This window comes from Poecilia formosa, unplaced genomic scaffold (assembly GCF_000485575.1).
Source record: "Poecilia formosa unplaced genomic scaffold, Poecilia_formosa-5.1.2 Scaffold664, whole genome shotgun sequence".
Taxonomy (NCBI): Eukaryota; Metazoa; Chordata; class Actinopteri; order Cyprinodontiformes; family Poeciliidae; genus Poecilia; species Poecilia formosa.
This window is the reverse complement of record NW_006800603.1, coordinates 159,690-181,705: the sequence shown is the minus strand read 5'-3', so window position 1 is coordinate 181,705 and position 22,016 is coordinate 159,690. Positions and strand designations below refer to the sequence as shown.

The following is a 22,016-nucleotide window of genomic DNA, read 5'->3' as shown; positions in this document are numbered from 1 at the left end:
AAATTAACTCCACACTCCATCAGCATGAGAGAGCAGAACGCAGGAGCGCGCTCACATGTTGGAGTTTTGAGCATGTATGTATGTATGAGTGCGTCTGCCAGCACAACACCAACCACAGGAAGAGTGGGAGAAGAGAGGAGAGGTGGACCAGGAGCGGTTAACCTCATGACATCACAAACTCTGCTCTGATTGGCTGCTCCTGCGAGGTCCCGGGGCTTAAAAGCCAACCAGGAGCCTCGGTTCCAGCAGTAGACCGAGAAAAGTCCAGGAGATAAAGTAAAGACTGACCTCACCTGCTGATATTCTTCTGTTGACTGCAACCAAGGTCAGGATGGATGCATGGTTATTTTTATCATTGTTGTTCTGAACAGATGCTTTTGCTTATTGTGTGAAAAATAGCTAAACTCACAGAAAGAGGCTGAGCTAGTCGATATGTGAGGTTTGTTTTCAGTGCAGAACCGAAATGTTTACAGCAGAGACTAACATGTAGTTTTCTTTCAGGGTTAAATGGAGAATAACTGTAGAAATTCAATCTATTCTCAGCTTTACTTTCATTTCTTCTTTTCAATATTAGAACAGGAAACAATTTCAGAGTTCAAGTTTAAAAGTTTGGCAGAAAACCTCAAACCAAACGCTGTCATAACAGGAATGTTTTTGTTTTTGACTTGAAAATCTGTGTGGAGGATTTGATCTTGTAGCCAAATTAAAACATTTCTTCAAACTGTTATTCTACTGCAAACCAGTAAATATAAAACAAGTAAAATCAATCAATTTTCTCTGGGTGTGAAGGCAATTTTATCTGGAATTAATCAATACTCATGTAAGATTTAAAAGTAGTTTCAGATATATTATGACTCAGATTTATATTACCAAGAAAAAAAATTAGCATATAATATGAATTTAGTTTTGCACATTATCATCATTTCCTTATTTCCAAATAACATTTCAGATGTTTAGAACCAACATTAAAGGAGCTAGTTAATATTTTTAGTTTTGATTCATTAACTTTTTTTTACAGTTTTAGGAAACTGTCAAACATCACATGCATGTTAAAATAAACACAAGTTGTCTTTGGTATCATTAAAAGATTGTTTGCTGCAAGAGACTGGGAAAATATTTTCTAAATTATCCACAGTGTTGTGTTAAATTTATTCTTTAAAACAAAAATACATCAAACTGTTGGAAAAGCAAAGTGTTATCTTTCCAATCTTCCTTTGCAGGTTTTAGTTTAACTATATAACAAGACAAAAAATAAAATTTAAAAAAGGTTTAGATAATTAAAATACGTATCTTTAACTTCTCTGGTTCTTTAAAACAAACATATGTTTAGCAGTTAGCATATAATGGTAATTTTTAGCTGCTAGCTTAAAAGGTAGCAGTTTTATTTTCTTTTAGGTTTTATTTTAGATCAATAATCTTCGTAGTTAAACATATGATAAAAATCACAATTAAAGTTTGTTTCCCTAAACTTCTCCTCTTAAAGTAAAGATATTTCTAACCATTAGCATTGAAATGTATCTGCTAGCTCTTAGCTTCCAAGATAAGAATGTTTTCTAACCTCACAGGTTTATTAGAAGATATTTTATGTCATAACTAGGCTTTGAAATCACCAGTAAATATTTTTAAGTAAGTTAAGTATATTTTCTCCAACTTATCCTTTAAATTAAAGCTAATTAGCATCAAAAACGTTCTTGTGACTTGCTAACTTCCAAGATGGAAATGTTTTCATACTTTAGAGGTTTAATTATCTTCATAGCTAAACATATGATAGCTTAGAAATCATAAAAAAACATATCAAGTATGTTTCACTCAGCTTCTCCTTTAAAGTAAACTTATAGCCGTTAGCATTAAAAATTATGCTACCTGCTAGTTTCCCATACTTAAATGTTTTCTTATTTTATAGCTTGTATTACAGCACAACTAACTTCATAACTACCTAACTTAAGAATTTTTTTTTTGTTTTTTTTTCATTTAATTCATAGCTATGCTAAGTTATGCTAATTGATTAGCTTTAACATCAGCTAGCTTTAACAGACTTTCCAAATTTATCCTTTTTTGTTTTTAATCATCATAGTATCACTTTTTTCTCATCTAACACAAAACAAACTTGTTTCTCTGAATAAAATTTTAAAGACGGACCAGAAATGTCTTTGAACTCTGTCCTCAAAACAACGATTAGCTAGCTTCCTGTCACCCACAGAAAATCCATCCTGAAAACAAGACTTCATTTCCAATCAATTCAACTCCAAATGTCCTCATCTTCAAGGTCATGCACTCAGGACAAAGATAGACATTTAAAAATACCTACGCATGTAGTCCTATGGGCGTCCATGGAGCTCCGGCTGCGCTGCGGCTTTCCAGTTATAACCCAGTAAATACACGCTACACGAGGAGTCCATCATTAAAACATAGAAGCAGGCATTCAGACTGATCCTCCCACAAGGAAACTAGTTGCAGAGATTGAATGTCAAAGTCTTTAGCCGGTGTCCAACAGATTCACCACACGGTTACATGTAACTACGACCTCTGGCTAAAAATGCATTTATTCTTCACTCTTCATCCTTAAACCGACTGCATGTTTATTGTGAAGAGACTGATTTAAAGAAAACAGTTCAGACTTTGACTAGTTCTCAGTGTTTTTACCCCTGTAATCTCCTTTACTTCTGGACTATTTCCAGACATTCTTGTATCTTATTTTCTCCCGTCTTTTAACCCGATTCAGCCAAAAAAATCTTGTCGTATCTCACGGTTCATGAAACCACCATGTGATTTTCTGGCCCTGATGACAGAGAAAAAGCTCAAGTGTTTTAATTCAGGGGCTCATAACTTCTCCTTTTGGTCTCTAATTAAGACTTTAATGACTTCCTGTGACATACCAGGACTAGTTAACAGTCATGTGACCCGGCAGCCTCCATTCTTAGGCAGGAATCTCCAGTGAGCTGATGTTAAGTTTGACATGTCATTGTGTTTCCTGTGAAGTTATGGCCGCCAGACGTGTATTTTGGTGTCTTGGTTATGTTTTATAGTTTTATTTTGTTTGACCTGTTCTGGTTCCCAGTTCTCCCACTATGAAGGTGGCCATTGTTTTCGTCCTGCTCTTCGCCACAGTTCTCTGCCGACCGGTGAGTTTTACTCGATTAAATTCAGGAAGTACTTTTGTGATTATATTCAGTTGATGTTTATTTTTTCTAGGCGAGAAAACCTAACAGTGAAAGCTCCGACAGCTCTGAGGAGGTGGTGAGTATCCAGAGAGAGAAATGAGTTTGTGATTTATGCATAAAATAATTATTATGTGTGTGATGTGAACAGGTGAGAAGACCAGCGCGCCCGGTCATCAGAAAACAGCAAAATGTTCTTTCTAAGTCACGATCGGCTCCAGTTCAGGTAAAATCTTTTAAATCCAGATGTAGCATAAAGATAAAAACTGTAATATGAAGTATTTCTGTCAGTTAATTGACATATATTTGCCTTTTTTAAGTCCAAGCAGCTGAAATTTCTTTAAAAGTGTCTTAAACAAAAGTTTTCTTACTATTTTGAGAGAAATTATTTGAATATTAAAAGATGTCCTTAACTAAATGTATAATCGGTGATGTGTTGACAGTAAATAGTCAACTGGGTTGCTGCTTATTCCATTTTGTGAATATTTGCTTCCATTCCTTCCTTTCTATTGTTGTTCTGCACATTGAAATCCTGCTTGAGTTTGGAAATCTGCCTGATTTCAGCATCATGTCCAGCTTAACACTGTTCGGCTCCAGCCAGATTCTTTTTTCAAAACTATTAGAGCTAAACGAAGGAAATTAATGAAATTTTCCTGCTCTTCTGCAGAAAGTTGTAGCTCCAGCTAAGTCTGCATCAGATGAGAGTGAAGATGCTTCAGATGAAACTCAGGTGAGATTCTGGGGATCAGACAGGAAGTGAGTCTCAACTGTCCACCAGATCCTTCAGTTTTGCCTGTTTTGGGTTCGTACAGGAGGCGCCGGCTGGGCTCCCAGTGCAGGTCAAAGCTGGTGGTGCACATGCAGACACCAGTTCTGTCACCAGTGAGGACAGCGACGACGATGACGATGATGACAAAGAGGAGAGTGTGAGTAAAATGCTATATTTGTTTCTTCTCCATTATCTTTGCTGGTGACTTTTGAAATCGTCCTCTGATTCAGAGGTCATCTAAATATGTCCATATTTCCAATCAGGACACAGATGAGGAGGAATCTGACTCAGACTCAGAGTCTGGAGAGTCGTCCACCCCGGTGCCCGTCACCGTCACCCCAACGCCCGGCGTCGTCGAGCCGGAGACCACGCAGGAAGCCATCGAGCCGACCGTCGTCACCGACCCTGACGCTGGTCGCGGGGACAGTTTGGGAGGATACACCGACGACTACAAGTCCATCATGTATGTGGAGGAGAAGTCCTACCAGAAGGGCTCCAACCCCTACAAATCCTACGAGATTGTTGGCAAGAAGGTGGCCTACGACATGACTAACGGCAACGAGGTGGAAAAGTCCCCAAAGCTTTATAAGGTACAGGCTGGTCCTCCTCTGAGTAAGTGGTAGAAATGTTGACCTCTGAAGGAAACACTAGCATTACTTTCTTCTTCACAATATGTTGAATGGCGTCAGGTTTGTCTTTTGTCTCTGGTGAAAGACCATGAGCCATTCCTCCAGCTAGCGCTAGGCTAACGTTTGTTTTGGTTGTATTGGACTTAGATGTTGTTCTGTGGTTCTGGGTTCTTTTGTGACCCTTTTGATGAGTCACTATCTACGTTTCCATTACAAATGTGAGCAAAATGTTGTTGACATTCTGCTCATGTCATTAAAAACACAATGTTGCAGTTGTGGCATTTCCATTAAATAAGAAATGCAATGAAAAGCATGGCGCACCATCGTCCTACCACTTCCTGTCTTTGTTATAGTTTCTGCCTTCGGTTGTTGATCACATGACTCCTGTGTTGTGAAAAAACTGTTTCCATTGCAGTTTTGTGAAATACATTCATTTTGAAGCAGCCCAGAAAACGACCGCAGTGCAGCTTTGCTGTTTCCACTAAATTAAATTATTTTTATGATTCTAATTTACACAATTATATGCAGTTATTGATCTGTTGGAGTAAATGTGGTCAGCTGGCCTCTCCTGTAAAGGTTCACCACTGTTCCATGGTTTCCCCGGTTGTGGATCGTAGCTTTAGTTGTGCTTCTCTTGCATCCCAAACCTTAGAAATGGTTCCCAAGCTGATACATATCAGTAGTTTCTTTTAGTGTTCCTGACATTATCAGATCGGTTCTGAATGAATGACTTCTGACTTTCAGGCTTTGCAGATCCACTCTGACATCATGGAAGAGGACACCAGCACCCCAGAGGTGGAGACCCAGGGCCTGGACGCCTCTTCTGGACTCTCCCAGGACCAGGACGCCAGCGCCCGGCAGGCCGCCGTTCCCGCTGAGGACGACAGCGCCAGCAGCGGGGCGTCCACCGCCAACGGCAGCGAAAGCAGCAGCACTCCGGAGGAAGAGGAGGAGGAGGAAGGTGCCAGCTCCCCTAGTGACAGCGCCAGCGCCGAATCCGAGGACACCCAGAGCAGCGAGGAGGCCACCGCCACGCCCGGCGCCGCCGACAGCGACTCGGACGAAGACGACAGTGTGGAAAGCGACTCGGACGAGGACGGGGCGGGACCGAACCCCACCGACACGCCGGTAGTCGTCACCGCCAAGTAAGGCGTCCAGGAAGCGGGGCGGACGGCGGCGTGATGGTGACGAAAACAGCTGCGTCCTGGAGAACAGACCTCCCCTCTCTCCTCTCCTGAGGCCACTAGAACTGCAGGGTCAAACAGGGAAACCACAGCTTCTTTACTAATAGCTCTAATATTCTTCTGCATTATTTATCTGATTATTTCTGAACATCTGGATGAAAACAAACGTTCCTGCTGTGGGTTTATTTAAACAAGGCAATACCTCCTGCTTCCTGTGGTGTGTAGGTTAATTGGTCCCAGAGAGGAGAAGGCAGAGGATGGTCACCATGACGACTGCTACAGGAAGTCCTCTGCCCCCATTCACCCTCCAACTGCAAGTCAGAACTGCTCCATTAAATCCTCTTGTTTACTCCAACAAACAAGGCAATCCGCATTTAATAACTGCTATCTGCAAACTGATTTCTGTGCTTTAGAATTAGAGGAAAAGGAACATTTTTAAAACAATTACTTGGAATATTTTGAGTGTAAATGGAAATGTGTAGCCAGTGTGGCTAATGCTTCATTGCTAACTGGTTCATATGTTGTACACAAAAGGACGCAGACGGATTAAACTGCACTGCAGTGCAGACTTCAGTCAGGAAATAAAAATAAATTCATACATGCAACGTCTTGTTGATTTGCACAGATCCTACCTGCTCTACGTGTTTTCAGTGTTGTTTACTGTAATGTATCATATTGTACCATTTCTAAAGTAATAATAAAGTTCTTTTTCATATAAAAACGACTTTTGTTTTTCTCTTTATGTTGGCGTTTTGTTTTCATTTGCCTGAGGGGGGGAAAAAATTAAAAATATTTAATGAAGCTTTGAGTGTATTATTTTAAATTATTTGTATCCTTCAAATTCAAAACTGTATCAGCAAAAATAGCTTGTAATTTATTTCAAAATAATGTTATTTGATTTTATCTGAAGTGTTCATTATATAAACAACAAAAATATAAATTTTTGTTGCTCTTTAAGCAGCATTTCACTTTGTATCAACCACAAAGACTCCACATAGTAAATTTATTTTAACCACAACTCTTATTTTGTAAAAAGAAATTAACAGAAAACAACACATAGAAGCTCTTAAAGAAATATTTTGGTCTCTCGTCTACAATTTATTAAAACTGCATTCTTTTCAAAGTAGCTCAAGCCTGTTAAATCTAAAATGAGCCGTTCATTAGCGTGCTAAAAATTAGCACGCTAATTAGCTTGCTAATGCTGCTGATTTTATTGTAATTAAGGGGAAAATAAAATATGAACATATTATTACCCTTTTAGTCGTTATAACACACAAAACTCTCGAAAAACGGTAATTTTTAAAATCAAATTATGCTAGTGATCGGGTCATGCTAGCACATGTTAGCTACTCATTGTATCACAATATGCTAACAGGAATGCTTATAATCAAAAACTGTCCAAAAATTATGCAAATAAAATGTAAAATGGGAATAGAAAAGCTTGTACTACTGCTGTATTTTTGCCTCTTGTTTGTTGTTGTTTGTTTTAGCGAGCTAACGGAGATTAGCTAAAACAGTAAACTCAAATATGCTTGTAGACTTTTAAAAAAAAATCCCAAATTTACACAATTTTGTTCTTTTGTGTTATTTTATAGCTATGTTAGCTTATTTGTTTTTCATTTTATGATGCTAATTGATTGGATTAAATGCAAAAGTGTTCCTCATAAAATCGGAAATTCTTTGATAGACTACCATATTTTCCGGACTATAAGCCGCAGATATCTCTGCCGCTCCAGGTGCAGCAGCAGCAGAGGGGCGGACACCCAACATTGGGTCATAACAGGTCAACTGAATTTATTAGGATTGAAAAAGAAAAAGTTGCCAAGTTTAGATTTAACTGAACTGATTATGAGGGCGTATAAGTTTGAAGAGAAAAATCTCCTTCGTGTCTGCTACTAGCATGTGCTAAATGAAAATGGGCGCCTTCTTCTTCTTCTTCTTCTTCTTCTTCTTCTTCATCTATAGATTTCAACGGCAGCTTGCATCCATTATTTCCATTATTGTTGCACTACTGCCATCTACTGGATCCTATTATATATACCTCAAATTCTCATAATGATCCCAGTATTATTTAAAAAACGAAAAATCTTCTTTTTCCCCTCAATGCTATTTAACTGATCAACAACATTCTCAAATTTCAATTCCCTATTAAAACCTAATTCCATTTTAATGGGCAATTTCTTCTTTTATTTCCAATTTTGACTTAAAATGATTCACTTCCTGCTAAAGAGCCCCCTGGTGGTTGAAGAAATATCCACATATAAGCCGCACTGGGCTATAAGCCGCAATGTTCAAAGTTTAGGAAAAAAGTAGCGGCTTATAATCCGGAAAATATGGTGTATGAAAAATAAGAGTTGAGAGCAATGTAGAGATCAAATTAAAAGCATTGTCGTGTTTTTTGGACTGTGGGAGGAAAATGAGAAATCTGTGTATCATCCATTATTCTGTTCTTTTTAAACATATCGGGATGTAACTGGGTCAAAGATGTCTGCATATTTTTCAACAACAAAATATTTTTTTTCTGGTCTGTTCTGAACTATTTTCTTATTATAAACCGTGCTATGATGTAATATGTCTTCTTACTAAAATGAGTTATACAATATTAATAGTTCTAACTAGGAATATTCGTAGAAAGATATAAAAAGACTGGAGTAGGAGAAACCAGAAGAAAACCTAAAAAACCCAGACAGCTCAGAGATGTTTGTGTGGCAGCACAGAATCCAGTGCTGTGTAATTTTAATCCCCATTATTGTCATAAATTTGTCAAAATCGCGTAATTTTAAAACTTATAATGTGCTGCTACAGGACAGAATGAAACACCGGCCTTTGTCTTGACTTTATCTCCTCGTCTTTTTATGTTCTTTTCTTCTCTTCAACATATCGCAGACACATAAAAACGTCAAACTGATTACAGGCCTGGTTTCTCTGGATGCTTTCAGACTGCGGCCGTGAAGCCCCTGAGGAGGAAAGACGAGACAGACAAAAATGTCTGAAGAAACATGAAGATGAAGAGCAGAAGAGCTGCGACTGAGCTGAAATCAAGAAAGAAAACTTATTTTATTCAGGCTGTTTTGGTTTATGAGCAAACAGGAACATGTAACCAAGTCATAAATACATGAGTCAGTGACAGGAAGGAAGAATGGTGATTCATTAAATTATTGAAGTCACGTAAAAACTGTTCGTATATGAGAAAGAATGAAACAAACATTATTTTTAACTGAACTTGTCTACACAGATATCAGCTGCGCAACAATAAGATACTGTTACATAACAAATACAGACACAGACATGATTTTCACTGTCTGGCAAAATTTACAAATCCTTCATGTTCAAAAGGTTTTCAAGTTGAATTATTTTTTGATACATGTGTAAAATGTTGATTGAAGACCGTCAAAGAGAAAAGTGAGGTATAATTCTTTAAATGTGTGTTTATTTACAGGATTTATGATGATGACGTTTTTTTCCAAATACCAAACAAAAATTACATAAAACTCCCAATAATTAGTTTCAGTTTTGTTTATTTTCCTGTTGAATCAAAAGCTTTCTTCCAGGAAACAGGCTGCAATGCCTTGTTTTCTCCACTAGATGGTGATAAATCACTAAAGGGTTTTCAGAAGAGCCTTGAATTCACGACACGACAATGAAATCATCTGTTCAGGTCTCATATACTGATATTCCAGAAGATTTTTTAAATTAACACGTAAAGGGAGCAGAAAATTAGGGTGATGGTAAGGAGGCCTTTCAACCCGAAAGACCTGAAGTTCATCACCAACTTATAAGAGAAGAGTTGTACGGGTGTAATTGACATGGCATTTTAAAAATAATTGTTAAAAGAAAACAATAAATTAAACTTTATCTTTTTTTTCTGTCAGAAACTTAATAATTATCACAATTTATTTCCATTTCTGTTATTTTTAGTCAACAAAAGTCGTTTAAATATTCTAATAAAGAGCTAGCAGTTCTTAAAACTATTTTGCATTTGTTGCTGTTTGCTAACTAAAGCTAATTAGCAGCATGAGGCCAATCCAGTAAAACTATATACCAGCTGTTTCAGTTTAAATTTAAAGTTACAAATTAAGCACAAATAGCTAATTCAGTATATGAAGAAGTAACCAGTAGTTATCATTACATCCAATATATTAATCAATGTTTTCATTATCATTAATCGAAGGCAGCTCTAAACAGGTTCTGGTTCTGAGTCCGTTCTCTGAGCTACAGAGTTTCTCTGGATCTTTTTGGGAAAAGATCTAGAGAAACGTGATAGAAGGCCAACTTTGTAATCATCTTTAATTGACTCTGAAGGTTCAGGTCAGAATCCATCAATAAACCCAGATTTCAGGCCTGATCGCTGGATTCTAACGCAACAAAACAAAAAACCTTTTAATGAGACGACATTTAGTGACGTCTGAACTAAATAATTGACACAATTAAACCCCCACAGGACATGTGGTTGCTTGTTTTTATTGTGTAACAAATGCCTGCTGGTTTACGTGCCAGTGCAACATTACAACAGTACAAAGTTTCTCTGTTCAAAGCTATGATTGGTGTTATTAAGTGAACCCATCAGTGGTTGTTCATGCTGGGACTTGAGCATCATGAATCCCTCTGAGTGATGAGCTTCATAAAAACTAATTTTACGTAACCAGACATGGAGTAACAACATAGTTTCACTGCAATGGCCAAATACTCTGGACTTTGGTCCAAAATGGAGACCAGAGGTTTGTGAGGGGAAATCCTCAAACTTCAGGTTATTTTATTGGGATATTATGTGGTACCAACTGTGGAGTGGAAATAAAATGATCAATAGTTTTCAAATCCCCCTTTAATCTGGTATTAAACCAAATAACTGCCAGAGGTTGACACACTTCCGCTAATCCGCTAATAGAGCATTAGCTAATCTGCTCTTGCACTATTCTTCAGTTAGCACTTTAGCGCTTTTGCTAACTTTTGTTTTTAATTTTTTTTTTGATATATTCAAAATCTCTAATTTATTTATCTATTTTGTTTTTGTTAAACTATTAAGAATTCCTCCAGTAATTTGATGCTTTATTCATCTTCTTATTTTGAAAGGGGTGAAAAGTGTTTAAGCAGTTTCCTGTTTCTTGTCCTCACATATATATTTTGTCTAGTGGCATTAAAAACATTTAAATTATAATATCAAAATTAAATTGGTGTTAGATGGTTGTAGTCTTGCCCAGCAGAGCAGTGTGTGGGTTTCCCTCCTGGAGGGAAAACATCCTGGTGTGCAGCTGACCCAGTGGAACCAGGAACCAGTTACTGGAACTGGTGGATTTGGACTAACTGGATCCTGATCTTCACCAGTTTGTCCTGTAAAATTCCTTGATGTTAGATTTGTTTGAAATAAACTGCAACAGTCAGCATTTGTCCATATTTAAGTAGAAATTTAGTGGGAGTGGATGTTAGTTTGTTTATTTACAATTATAATTCATATGTAGGACATAAGATCCGGTTACCGTTCTGAGTAAATAAAGATGCTAGCATTGTTTTGGTCGCCCGTGTTGTGTATAATCTGTGTAAAATATAAATTTATAACCCATAATCAGCACTGTGGCAGGAACTGTACGTGTTAAAAACCTCGACACACCCGACAGCGTAATAAACATCCAGCTGCGGTTTACCACAAAATTTTGGGTTTTAGTCACATTTACATGTTTATACAATAATCATAACGCAGCAAATCTTTAACAGAAACCTTTATTCACCTCAACAGGGTTAAAAATTACAATCCGGCAAAGACTGACATGCAAACACACAGATTTGTTTGTTGCTTTACATAAAAGTAAATAAGTTGCTTGACGGAGAAACGCCGCAAGTCTAAAGGACAGTACATTAAAAAGAGAATCAATTACACATGTAAACATTATATATGTGTGTAAAAAATTATTTTTATTCCATATAAAGAAAATATTCAGTGGCAGGAAAGGTTGGGACAAAACATCCCATTCATGTTCAGTAATTTGCATTAAACCACATTTTACCTACTAAAATAAACATGCAAAACTTAAAAAGTGTTCTGTAGGTTTATCTTAATAAAAGCAATTTTGCAAATTTTCTATGTATCAAGAAAGAAAATATAGGTCACAATTTAATCAAAATCAGGGTTTAGGTCAATTTATTTAGCCAAGTTTATTAAATTAATAAAATGTAGATGTGGTAAAAGTCAAAATGCAAAAGGTGTGGTTATTTAACCACAAATATTTGTGTCTTAGCCAATATTTTCTGTTACAATATAAGTCAGAGATTTATGGCCATACTCATAAAAAATAAAAATAAAAATTAACGATGAGAACAAAATTATAAAATTACGAGAAAAAAGTCAAAACAATTTTGAGAATAAAGTTGCAATAATATAAGAATAAAGTCAAAATAATAGAATAAAGTTGTAATATTTTGAAAATATAGTCAAAATAATCAAAACAATTTAAAATAATATGAATTTATTCTGTTAAATCTGACTTTATTCTTGTACAACTTTAAAAGTCTTTATTTTCTTTGTTTGTTCTTTTTTTTCTTGTTGTGGTCCCAATGCTCCATCAAAGTCAGAATATTTTATTTTGTCCTAAATAAAAATAGAATCCAAACTTGTATCGAACATGAACTGAAATCAGGGGCCACACACAATCATTCCAGGGGCCACAAATGGCCCCCGCCCCACACTTTGATCTCCCCTGAACATAACGGAGTTTCAGATATCTCCCCTCATTTCCGTAGCTCTTAGTGACGTGGGAACCACGCCGGCGGTGGTGACGTCAGCCGTCACGCCGGTGACCGCCGGCTCCGGCGTCGTCTCCCGGATCATGATCACCGGCCCGGCCGTGTTGGCCGTGTCCGGCTCCGGCGCCAGCGTGCTGCCGTCTCCCGAGGTGAACGTCAGCGAATCCGTGGTCACGACCAGCAAAGGCGGGATGGTGGCGGCCTCCGTCACGTCCACTACTACTTCCTCTTCCTCTTCTTCCTCCTCCTCCTCCTCCTCCTCCTCTTCCTCAGTCTCTTCCTCGGAGGACTCCTCGGAGGATTCCTCGGAGCCTTCGGAAAGTTCCGCCAAGTATCGCTGCGGCTGGTTCTTGTCGGGGATGTCGGCGTCGTGTCTGTGGCGGATCTGAGGAGAAAATCCAAAACGAAGCGACAATAAACGTTTCATTCCTCAGATTTCTGACTTTGTGCTCTTTAAACGAACCAGACAATATTTACAGAGAAAGAAAGTCGACTTTGATTGAAGTTTTTTGTGGAAAACGGAGGACAACCACACTTTGTGTGTGTGTGTGTGTGTGTGTGTGTGTGTGTGTGTGTGTGTGTGTGTGTGTGTGTGTGTGTGTGTGTGTGTGTGTGTGTCTTGTCTCTCAAAACTGTTACAACGGAGTATTAGCGCCACACTAAGCATATAATATTAATAAAATTACGAAAATAAAGTCATAATATTACGATTTAATACTCGCAACATTATGACTTCACTTTATTCTTGTAATATTATGACTTTATGTACATATTTTTGTAAAGTTTTGGCAGTACTGATTAAATAAAAACTCTGTAAAATGTGACATTTTTTATCCAATTAATCGATTAATCATCAGAATAATTGATAGATTAGTTTATGTTTTTTTTCCCAGTACCTCAAAACACTATAGAGTTACATTATGTCACTGTTTAATGGGCTAGTCCAGTGTTTCTCAAAATGGGCCTGCGGGCCCTTCAAGGGCCAGCAGGTGGCGCCATGGCGGTCTCTGAAACCTGGAGGGAAGGTATAAAAAAATTAAAACTTAAAAAAAATGCAGCTAATACATTTTATCTGATATTTTTAAATGTATTTTTTTATCATAAATTATAACCTTAATTTCAATCATTAGAAAATATGAGTTAAAATAACTTATTAAATGTCATTTGCTACACTCATCTTTCTGATTAATCAAATTAATGAAAGATGGACGATTAAAACCAAACTTCTAATGCTGCATTTATGCAAAACAAATATGATAAAAGTGATAAAAACATTCTAAAATATTTTTTCTTTACATATTTTATAGAATCATCTGTTTATTTGCAAATAAATCCCTGTGTTGAAGTGAGTGATGTTTTGGGGAGTCATGGAATGGAAAACTTTGGGCACCCCTGGTCTAGTCAAAGCCCAGATGAAATGTTACAGAGGAAAAAATGAAGCAAAGCAATATTAGACAGAAGAGTTGGTCAAAAATCCTCCAAAATAACAAACTAATCTTTTCCATTCTGGCTCCTTCTTTGTTTAATTAGGTAACAAAACTGAGAAATGTGTAGAGTTTAAATAGAGAGAATAAAAATGAAATCATAAAAACACACCTCTAACTCAATAGAGTGCAAAAAATATGAAGAAAATGATTTAGATTGTGGATTAAAACTGATTCTCAGTAATAATTATAACATAGAAAATAGTAATGTTAAATGATAGAAGCTGCTGTATTTGCGGTGTTCTTACCGGTTTAGCATCCATCGTCGCTGTGAGAAGAACAACAACGAGGAGAGCGACGTTCAGCAGCCTCATCTCTGGTTGTTTACCGTCTCTCTAAGAAACATCAACAAGAATCACATTTAAACTGACAAAAAACACGCAGGTCACTTTAACACTGCAAAAACACAAAATCCCACCAAGTATTTTAATCTAGTTTATAGTAAAATGTCTCATTATATTTGAAATAAGACAAAACAAGTAACTTTTCTGCAAAGTGTCGGAGTTTAAGTAAATAATTCCTTAATACTGATAAAAAGTAAAACCAGATTATTTCATTTTTAATGTGAAAAATGTCATGTTGTAAGTGAAACAATCTGTCCTGCTTTCCTTAAGTAGTTTTGTTTCATTAAAGTGTATTTTGCGCTAAAAACTCAAAAATATTTGGTCAATTTTTGCAGTACAATTTGATACTTTCTCTAAACTTTGACAAAACTCCATGAATATATAAATAAAACCTTTTTTAAGTTATCAAAGTAGATCAGAACTCCAGCAGCTCCTCACCTGTTGTGTTAAATCCTGTGTTGAATCTGAAGGACTCAGCGATTCGGTGCAGAAATGCCTCTGAGCTTCCTGCAGGCGCTGCTTCCTTTATCTGGGCCGGGCTCAGCGGGGGGGCGGGTTCTGGTCGGGTCGGGCCGTGATGGACGGCAGACCTGGGCGGCGGTTGTGTAACATCGGTTTTCCCTGGTCTGAGGTGCAGAGGAGGAGCAAAGCGGGAGGTTTACCACACGGTCCAGAATAACCAGCAGCTCTTTGTGTCGAGACTTTTACTGTGAAATCAAATCTACAGGAAATGATTCTAAACACGCTACTGAACACGCTACTGAACACGCAACCTTTTAAATTTAAGACACAGCAATATAGAAGTTAATTTAACTTCAAAAAGTTAAATTAACTGAAAACATAGAAGGATTCTGAGCAAATTAAAGGTGACAAACTGCTTCCTTGAACATGTTATGATACGTCTATGGCCTATACAAAACATATTCATTACATTCTTCTTTATTGCACAAAATCATTCTTAGATAATGAGATTTTAGCTGTTTTATGGCGTCTGGTCACTTTAAATCCAAACAATCTGCTGCTGGACACGCCTCCCCACTCAACGCTTACATTTGTTGAGCTGAAATAATGAGCCAGAGCTCATTGGCTCATTATTTCAGAAGAAATGAGCTCCGGCAGAGCTCTGCTGGGGTTGCTAAGTAACGGACTGTTTGCTGAGGTTGCTAGGTGAGGAGCAACGTGCTGATTTGTGACGTTACGTTTGAAAGTTTTTTTTTTAATATTTAAAAGTTGTGTTTTTTTAAGGGCCTGGGTTGTTTTTAGAAGCAGTAGAAACCTAAATTTAAGTTTAAATTCGTGGAAAATGTGAATTCTGATTGTCGGAAGAGGAAAATCGGGTCAAAATGGGTTTAATTATCTTGCAGTGTGACCCAAGTATTAAATAAACATGATGCAAACAAAAACATTTACTTCAGCTGAATCTGACAAGCATATTGGACTCGGTTCTGTTTATTTTTCTGACTTTTGGAGTCTAGCTAGCCTCGCCTTCAGTGAAGGAGTCATCAGGAAGCCCTGTCAGCCAATCAGACGTCAAGGAACGTGAAAAATGGACTCTACTGCTTTTTCTATGACAATTCTTTTAAATGAAAGAACCAAATATGTCAACAGACTGTCTTTAAAGGTGAAACTATCTGCATGATGAAGGAATTTGACATTTAAGGTTGTACTGTAATTATTTTAACACTTTTGGCACTTTTTTGTGTACACCTGAGCTTCACATGTGATCTGACTTTAACACATTTATCAATATCTAATGATAGACTGTATGGATTTTCTGATTTGTAAATTATCCAAATCACAGATATTCAGACACCTATTTTTAGCATAACGGTTCAAGGTTGTTTAGGATAAAATTTTGTTTTGGCTAAAACTAAAATACCTACAAAAACTTTTTTTTATAAAGTTAAAATTAATCAACTCTGCCTCACCAATTTATGTGAATTTGACATGATGACAGTAAAATGATGTGACATAATAGCAGTTCAGTTTCCTGGAGTTTTGTGCAGGAATGTAGCATTTGAGACGGAGCGAAGCCAGACTTTGATCCGACGTGCGACACCACCGTGTTACTTCACCATCGTGAGTCTTTCCCCACCTCTCTTCCTCTCGGCTGCTGCTTGAGAAATTCCTGCGCAGACCTCATCGTGAATCATGAACGAGTCGGAGGACGGTTTCATTTCAGGGACCAAACCAGCACAAAGAATGCAGAACCCAGGAACCATTTATAAAACCGACAGTAAACACAGCAGCCAGTGTGAACATGTACCACAAACACTGAGTCCTCTACATATAAGTATAGATATCAATCAAACAAATTTTATTTGTATAGCACATTTCAGCAGCAAGGCATTTCAAGGTGCTTTACATAATTAAAGAAAAAAAAAGAACAGCATGTGACATTGAATAAACAGTAAGAAAGAGAAAGAGATTTTGAAAAAAAAGAAAAAGGTTAAAAAAGATTTTTGAAAAAATAAAAACAAACTTTTGTTATGGAATTTAAGCTCCTGTCTTCGCCGGACTCCGCCGTCCGTTTAACACGGGTATTATCCAGGCCCCGTCGCCTGACAGGACAGAATTTACAGATTTTTAGTCAAAACGCCATTTGACAAGATTCTTAAACCTCAGAGTTTTAGTTAAAACGCCATTTAAAAGAAATTAATAAATAGATAAAAAGTAAAGATAAAAACATTAAAAACATCAAAAAAATCGAAGACATTAAAACCCACAGTCTAACCCTAATTTAGTCATAAGCAACTCTAAACAGGTGGGTTTTAAGTTGAGATTTAAAGGCACCCAGTGTTTCAGCTGCTTTACAGTTTTCTGGAAGGCCGACTTTGTGACTGTCTTTATGTGGCTCTGAAGGTTCAGGTCAGAATCCATCACTACTCCCAGGTTTCGGGCTGATCGCTGGTTGTAGTTGTAATAACTGAAGCTGTGCATTGACTCTAGATCTGTAACTCTAGATCTGTAACTCTAGATCTATAACTCTAGATATATAACTCTAGATCTATAACTTTAGATATATAACTCTAGATCTATAACTTAAGATCTATAACTTTAGATCTATAACTCTAGATCTATAACTTTAGATCGCTCCTCTTTAGGTCCAAAAATAATAACTTCAGTTTTGTTTCTGTTCAGCTGGAGAAAGTTTTGTCTCATCCACACATTTATCTGTTTTAGAACAGATAAATGTTCTAAAACATTTGTTTTAGAACATTTCTCCTCCTTGTCCGAGGAGGGGTGCTTAAGTATGGGTGCGCAGGTTCGGCCGGTGCCCTGCTGGTTCCGGTTCTCCGACCCTCCAGGGTCGAGAGGGGGCCGACCGGTCCTCCGGGGCCGGCCAGGGCCTGTCCCGCTCGGTTGCGGGGCAGACCTCACCCCTCTCTTCCCAGGGGCTGGGTCCCTATCTGTGTTTTAGAACAGATAAATGTTCTAAAACATTTATCTGTTTTAGAACAGATAAATGTGTTTATTCAGTGATTGGATGGGGTCAAAGGTCACCTGGTGACATCGTGATTTTCTGTGTTTTTACATGTTAGCTAAAGGTATCTATGCTAAGCTAACTAGCATTACTTCAAAAAGCAGCGGGTCTTTTTAGCATTATGTAAACTCACCAGCTAGCTAGTTGCGTAAATGTGTTTTTGAATCATTATCCTCCAATAAAAACACCTTATTTGGACTTTTTGTCATTCAGATAATCATCACAATACCAACCCACAGAAACAAAACATAAATAAGTCATTCATTCGTGATCCGGTGACAGCAGCACTATTTCAACCAAGTATTTTTACATATTTTTGATGAAACTACAGAAGCGCATATGCAGGCATAAATCAAGTGATAACATAAAAAAGAACTTCCTCCTTGTGGTGAGTGCAGAAATGTTGCGTGCAGACGATTTGGATTAGACATAGTAAACCGACTTCCTGATAATCCAGCCTCGGTCGCACAGCGGGACTCGGTGAATAAACACGTCCGAGTCAGAATAACAAACGACAAGAAGCTGCTGCAGACGCATTATTTAGAATCCACTGGTGGGAAAATCCCAGTTCAGCTCAGGGATGAACATCACCACCGAGTCTGTGGTCATGTTCAGGAAGCGCTCAAATTATATTTAGGCAAGTAAACAGTGACTTGGAATGTGGTTAAAATTACACATTTGTGCATGAGTAAAGAATTAAGGCCAATTTAGATAAAAGACAAGAAATAACCTGGCTACTTATTTACATTCATTATAGGTATTTACAATAAAAGGCTTCAGTGTTCTTTAATTTTGAAAAGTTTTAAATTACCAATAATTTTTATTCTTATTTTCTATCCATTTCTGTCATCTTCTTCGTCTTTTCCACCAAACTTTTCCCATTTCAGATTCAACATTTAGCTTTCAAAAAAAATGCTGCTTTGCTCCAGTCACTGGATTCCAGGTTGAAGGGACCTTCAAACCAAGGCAGGTGGTTCCAGAAGGCCCTTAAGGACCCAACTGCATGAGACTAATGTTGAATCTGATGGTCTCTTTGGCTGGAACTGGGGTTTGGAATAAATGCAAGACCAAGTATCATGCAAGTGACTATCATCCACAATCATTATTTTTCTTTACAGTTCAGCTGGAGACCAATGAAGTGGAAAGAAGTTTTATCTCCATTGTGTCGAGCGATGCCTCCCACAGCGTGTCATCCTTTGATCAAATATCTAAATGTTAACTTTGAATTCTGGGGTCATAATATTTCTGATCCACCAGTTGCAGTTTTGGGGAGGGGTAAATTCACTGCATTGAGTGGATTGATTGTCGATACTGCTTGAAGTCATCCTGGTACTATTATAAGCTCCTCCTTTGCCTCACTCCATAGCAGGATGTCACCTTATGGTAATTTCTTGAACTCCAATTAAAGCTCAAGTCCAAAACATGTAAAGTTTTGGACGTGAGTACGGGAAATAAAGCTGTCAGAGGGGAGGGGAGCCAGAAATCTCATCTATTTTAAACGTGGCCCAAATTCTTACAACAGGATTGTTACAAGGGTGAGAAGCTCCAGTGATGCTTCAGAACAGAGCCATACATTTTGTTAGCAAGTCTTTGACATACAAACACTGAAAACAAGTCATCAATAGATAAATGGCATTAAATTATGCTCTCCTTAAGTTAACTAATATGAAATGAAGTCGATGATGATCGACTTCATTCTCCAACCCATTTCATCAGAATCCTTCTTTCCCTCAAACAGAATCCTTAAGGATGAGACTCATAACTTTCCCTCAGTGGTTTCTTCATTCAGTTGGATACACAGTCACTGTGTACGTTGCACAGTTTTTTTCCTGTGGTTGCGCCTTGTGGTTGCGTGACGTCATCAGCCGGAGCCCTTGTTGTGACCGTTGCGTAAATTCGTGTTTCCCCTGCGTCTCCGTACCGCACCGCACGCGCTTGTTCAGGGCGCTTTGCACGCGCCGCAAAAAGAGCTACGGACACCGCGCAGCTCAAATCACGGACTTCGGTAAAGCTGTCCCACTTTTCTCCAGTTTACTTTCATCAGAAGAACTGATTCATGTCCGTTTATGATTGTTTTCAAAGCGAGATTGATATTTACTCTATTCTACTCTATTAGGGAAGTAATATCCAGTTTATTACCGGGGGAAATGGATCTGATGCTAATGTTAGCATAGCGGTTTGAAATCAGTTCTATGAAAATGTGAACTAATAAATTAAAAATCATCATTTACTTGATCTATAAGCTAAAACGCAAACTGAATTTTGTCTATTTAGCTTTTTTTTGTAATTATCTACCGATTCTACAACTGTGAAAGCAATTATTTGTTATGAAACATTTACCAGTTATTTTTCATGGTAATGTTTGTCAAGCTTAAGTTTTAAAACTTCTCAGCATAATATACGAACTTGTTTTAAGTAATAATTCCTTAATATTGATTAAGATGTTAAAGTGAAATAATCTGCCAGTGGAACTCGTACATTTTCATAAATATGAAGACATTTTTGACTTAAAACAACCTCATATTTCTAGCTGAAAAGTTATTTGTAAGTTAATTTTGTCTTATTTTAAGTGTATTAAAATATTTGCGCTAGAAACTAGTTGGTAATATTTTGTGGTTTTGCAGTGTTTCTCTTCTGGAAGAAAATATTGCAACATTTGTCTAATATGCTGTTTTATTTTTTAACAAATGTATCTGCTGAACTCTTCTGTTGGGACTCGCAGTTTAAAAAAAACATGCAATGTGGGTTATGGAGGAATGTTTTCATTAATTTTAATTAACAGTCTGTTTGGGCCTGATATATTTACTCTAGTTACGATAAACTGTTTCTCCAAACAAGGAACTGATTTCAGGTCCAAAGATTCATAAACATCAGCACCTTCAGCCGCTCTCTGGCAGAAAATCATTTTCTGTAAAAGATAAAATCTTTGTGGGAAATGGAAGCTGCTTTGGAATGAGAAAGAAACCCACTGCAGATGATTTACCTGAGTAAAACATGAATGTTCCTGTTTTAAAACCACAAACTGCATCAGAAACGTTCAGCTCCAGATTTAATCTAATCCCAACATCATGAAAGTCATCAAAAGTTTAGGAAAATATCAGGATATTTTAATTGATCTGTCAAGATCAGCTGCCTGATTGAACTTGTTATCCTCACAGAAACCAAACCAAATCCTCTCAGTTCTGTCAAATTAAAAGATCACACCCCAGTAAAAGTGTCACATTACCATTTTTATTTGAATAAAACACTTTTATAAATAAAGTAAATTCCCCAATGCAATGGTCTAGAATATCATGTGCTTACTGCATATATATTTAATACATCACACACTTTCACTTTGTTAATTTATTTATAAATGTCCCAATTTCACACTAAATATTTTGCTAAATATTTAGCTTGCTAGCTAAATAAATAATTTGTAGATGAATATTCAGATTGGAGCTAAATATTTATCTTGGTAATTTAATATTTAGCTAGCTAAATGTTTCTTTATTAAATACACATTTAATAAAGAAAAATGTATATTTTCTTTATTAAATCAATACCTTTTTCATGAAAATGCTGGAGATTCATGTTTTTATTGTGGCAGTTTTCACAGAGTTAAATGTAACTAAGCAAAATAATAAGAGAAATAATTTTACCTTTGAAAGGTTTTATTTAGCACAAAGGAAAACCAATATGTTATTTTAACTGCCATAAACACATTCAGGTAAAAGTTACATTTAATTTTATTTGGCTAAAATCGAGTTTCCAGGTTCAGGAACGTTGATGTTTACTGACCTCTAGTGGTGACAGAAATTACTACTCCATTTTCAGAAACAAAACACTCAGTTTGGTCTTAACTGCTCCAAATTGATATTTTTAAAGCACCTCTTTGATTTTGTTATATGTACAATTGTTTATCATGTGATAAAGAAAACTAGTCGGCTGTATGTTTCTAAAGCGGCCGAACTGGACCAGAACTGGACCCGATATGGTCCCGTTGATGGACGAACTCAGGACGGGTAATGGTGCCTCATCTATTCCTGCTTGATGCGAATGTTTTTATAAAACTTAGTGAAGTCAGCCGCAGAGTTTCAGACGGACAGAAAGTGAAACTTTTGAAATTTTTTTTTCTCTTGAAATGAAACGTTGGTTCAGGCAACAGTTTCCGTTCTGTTCCCAAACCACACAGGAGTCAACATTTCCTGCCCCGCTCCTGCTAGCAGCCAACAGCTAGCATCCACCAG

The 22,016-nt window shown here is 37.2% G+C and overlaps 2 protein-coding genes and 1 long non-coding RNA gene across 5 annotated transcripts in view; 2 read left to right on the top strand and 1 right to left on the bottom strand.

Moving 5' to 3' along the window:
* Nucleotides 1–216: 216 nt before the first annotated feature.
* spp1 (secreted phosphoprotein 1) lies at nucleotides 217–5,738 on the top strand. The gene is made up of 8 exons (XM_007542204.2): nucleotides 217–325; nucleotides 3,059–3,122; nucleotides 3,193–3,237; nucleotides 3,310–3,384; nucleotides 3,826–3,888; nucleotides 3,971–4,084; nucleotides 4,191–4,517; nucleotides 5,301–5,738. The coding sequence occupies exons 2-8, from the start codon at nucleotides 3,069–3,071 to the stop codon at nucleotides 5,703–5,705; spliced, it is 1,083 nt and encodes a 360-aa protein (XP_007542266.1). The 5' UTR covers nucleotides 217–325; nucleotides 3,059–3,068; the 3' UTR covers nucleotides 5,706–5,738.
* A 6,522-nt stretch (nucleotides 5,739–12,260) lies between these two features.
* Nucleotides 12,261–14,832, bottom strand: LOC103130720 (histone H3.v1-like). 3 transcript variants are annotated; one of them, XM_016666127.1, is made up of 4 exons: nucleotides 14,742–14,832; nucleotides 14,208–14,292; nucleotides 12,774–12,860; nucleotides 12,261–12,740 (listed from the first exon to the last, which is right to left on the bottom strand). In XM_016666127.1, the coding sequence occupies exons 2-4, from the start codon at nucleotides 14,271–14,273 to the stop codon at nucleotides 12,447–12,449; spliced, it is 447 nt and encodes a 148-aa protein (XP_016521613.1). In that variant the 5' UTR covers nucleotides 14,274–14,292; nucleotides 14,742–14,832; the 3' UTR covers nucleotides 12,261–12,446. The 3 variants fall into 3 exon arrangements, with proteins under 3 accessions (XP_016521613.1, XP_016521614.1, XP_016521612.1); XM_016666128.1 differs by having other exon boundaries at nucleotides 12,261–12,737; XM_016666126.1 differs by having other exon boundaries at nucleotides 12,261–12,860.
* A 6,769-nt stretch (nucleotides 14,833–21,601) lies between these two features.
* The window catches only part of LOC103130722 (uncharacterized), a 13,155-nt gene continuing 12,740 nt past the window's right edge, over nucleotides 21,602–22,016 (top strand). The window contains exon 1 of the long non-coding RNA XR_001660353.1: nucleotides 21,602–21,791. This is a non-coding gene — a long non-coding RNA (uncharacterized LOC103130722). The remainder of the gene's footprint in view (nucleotides 21,792–22,016) is intronic.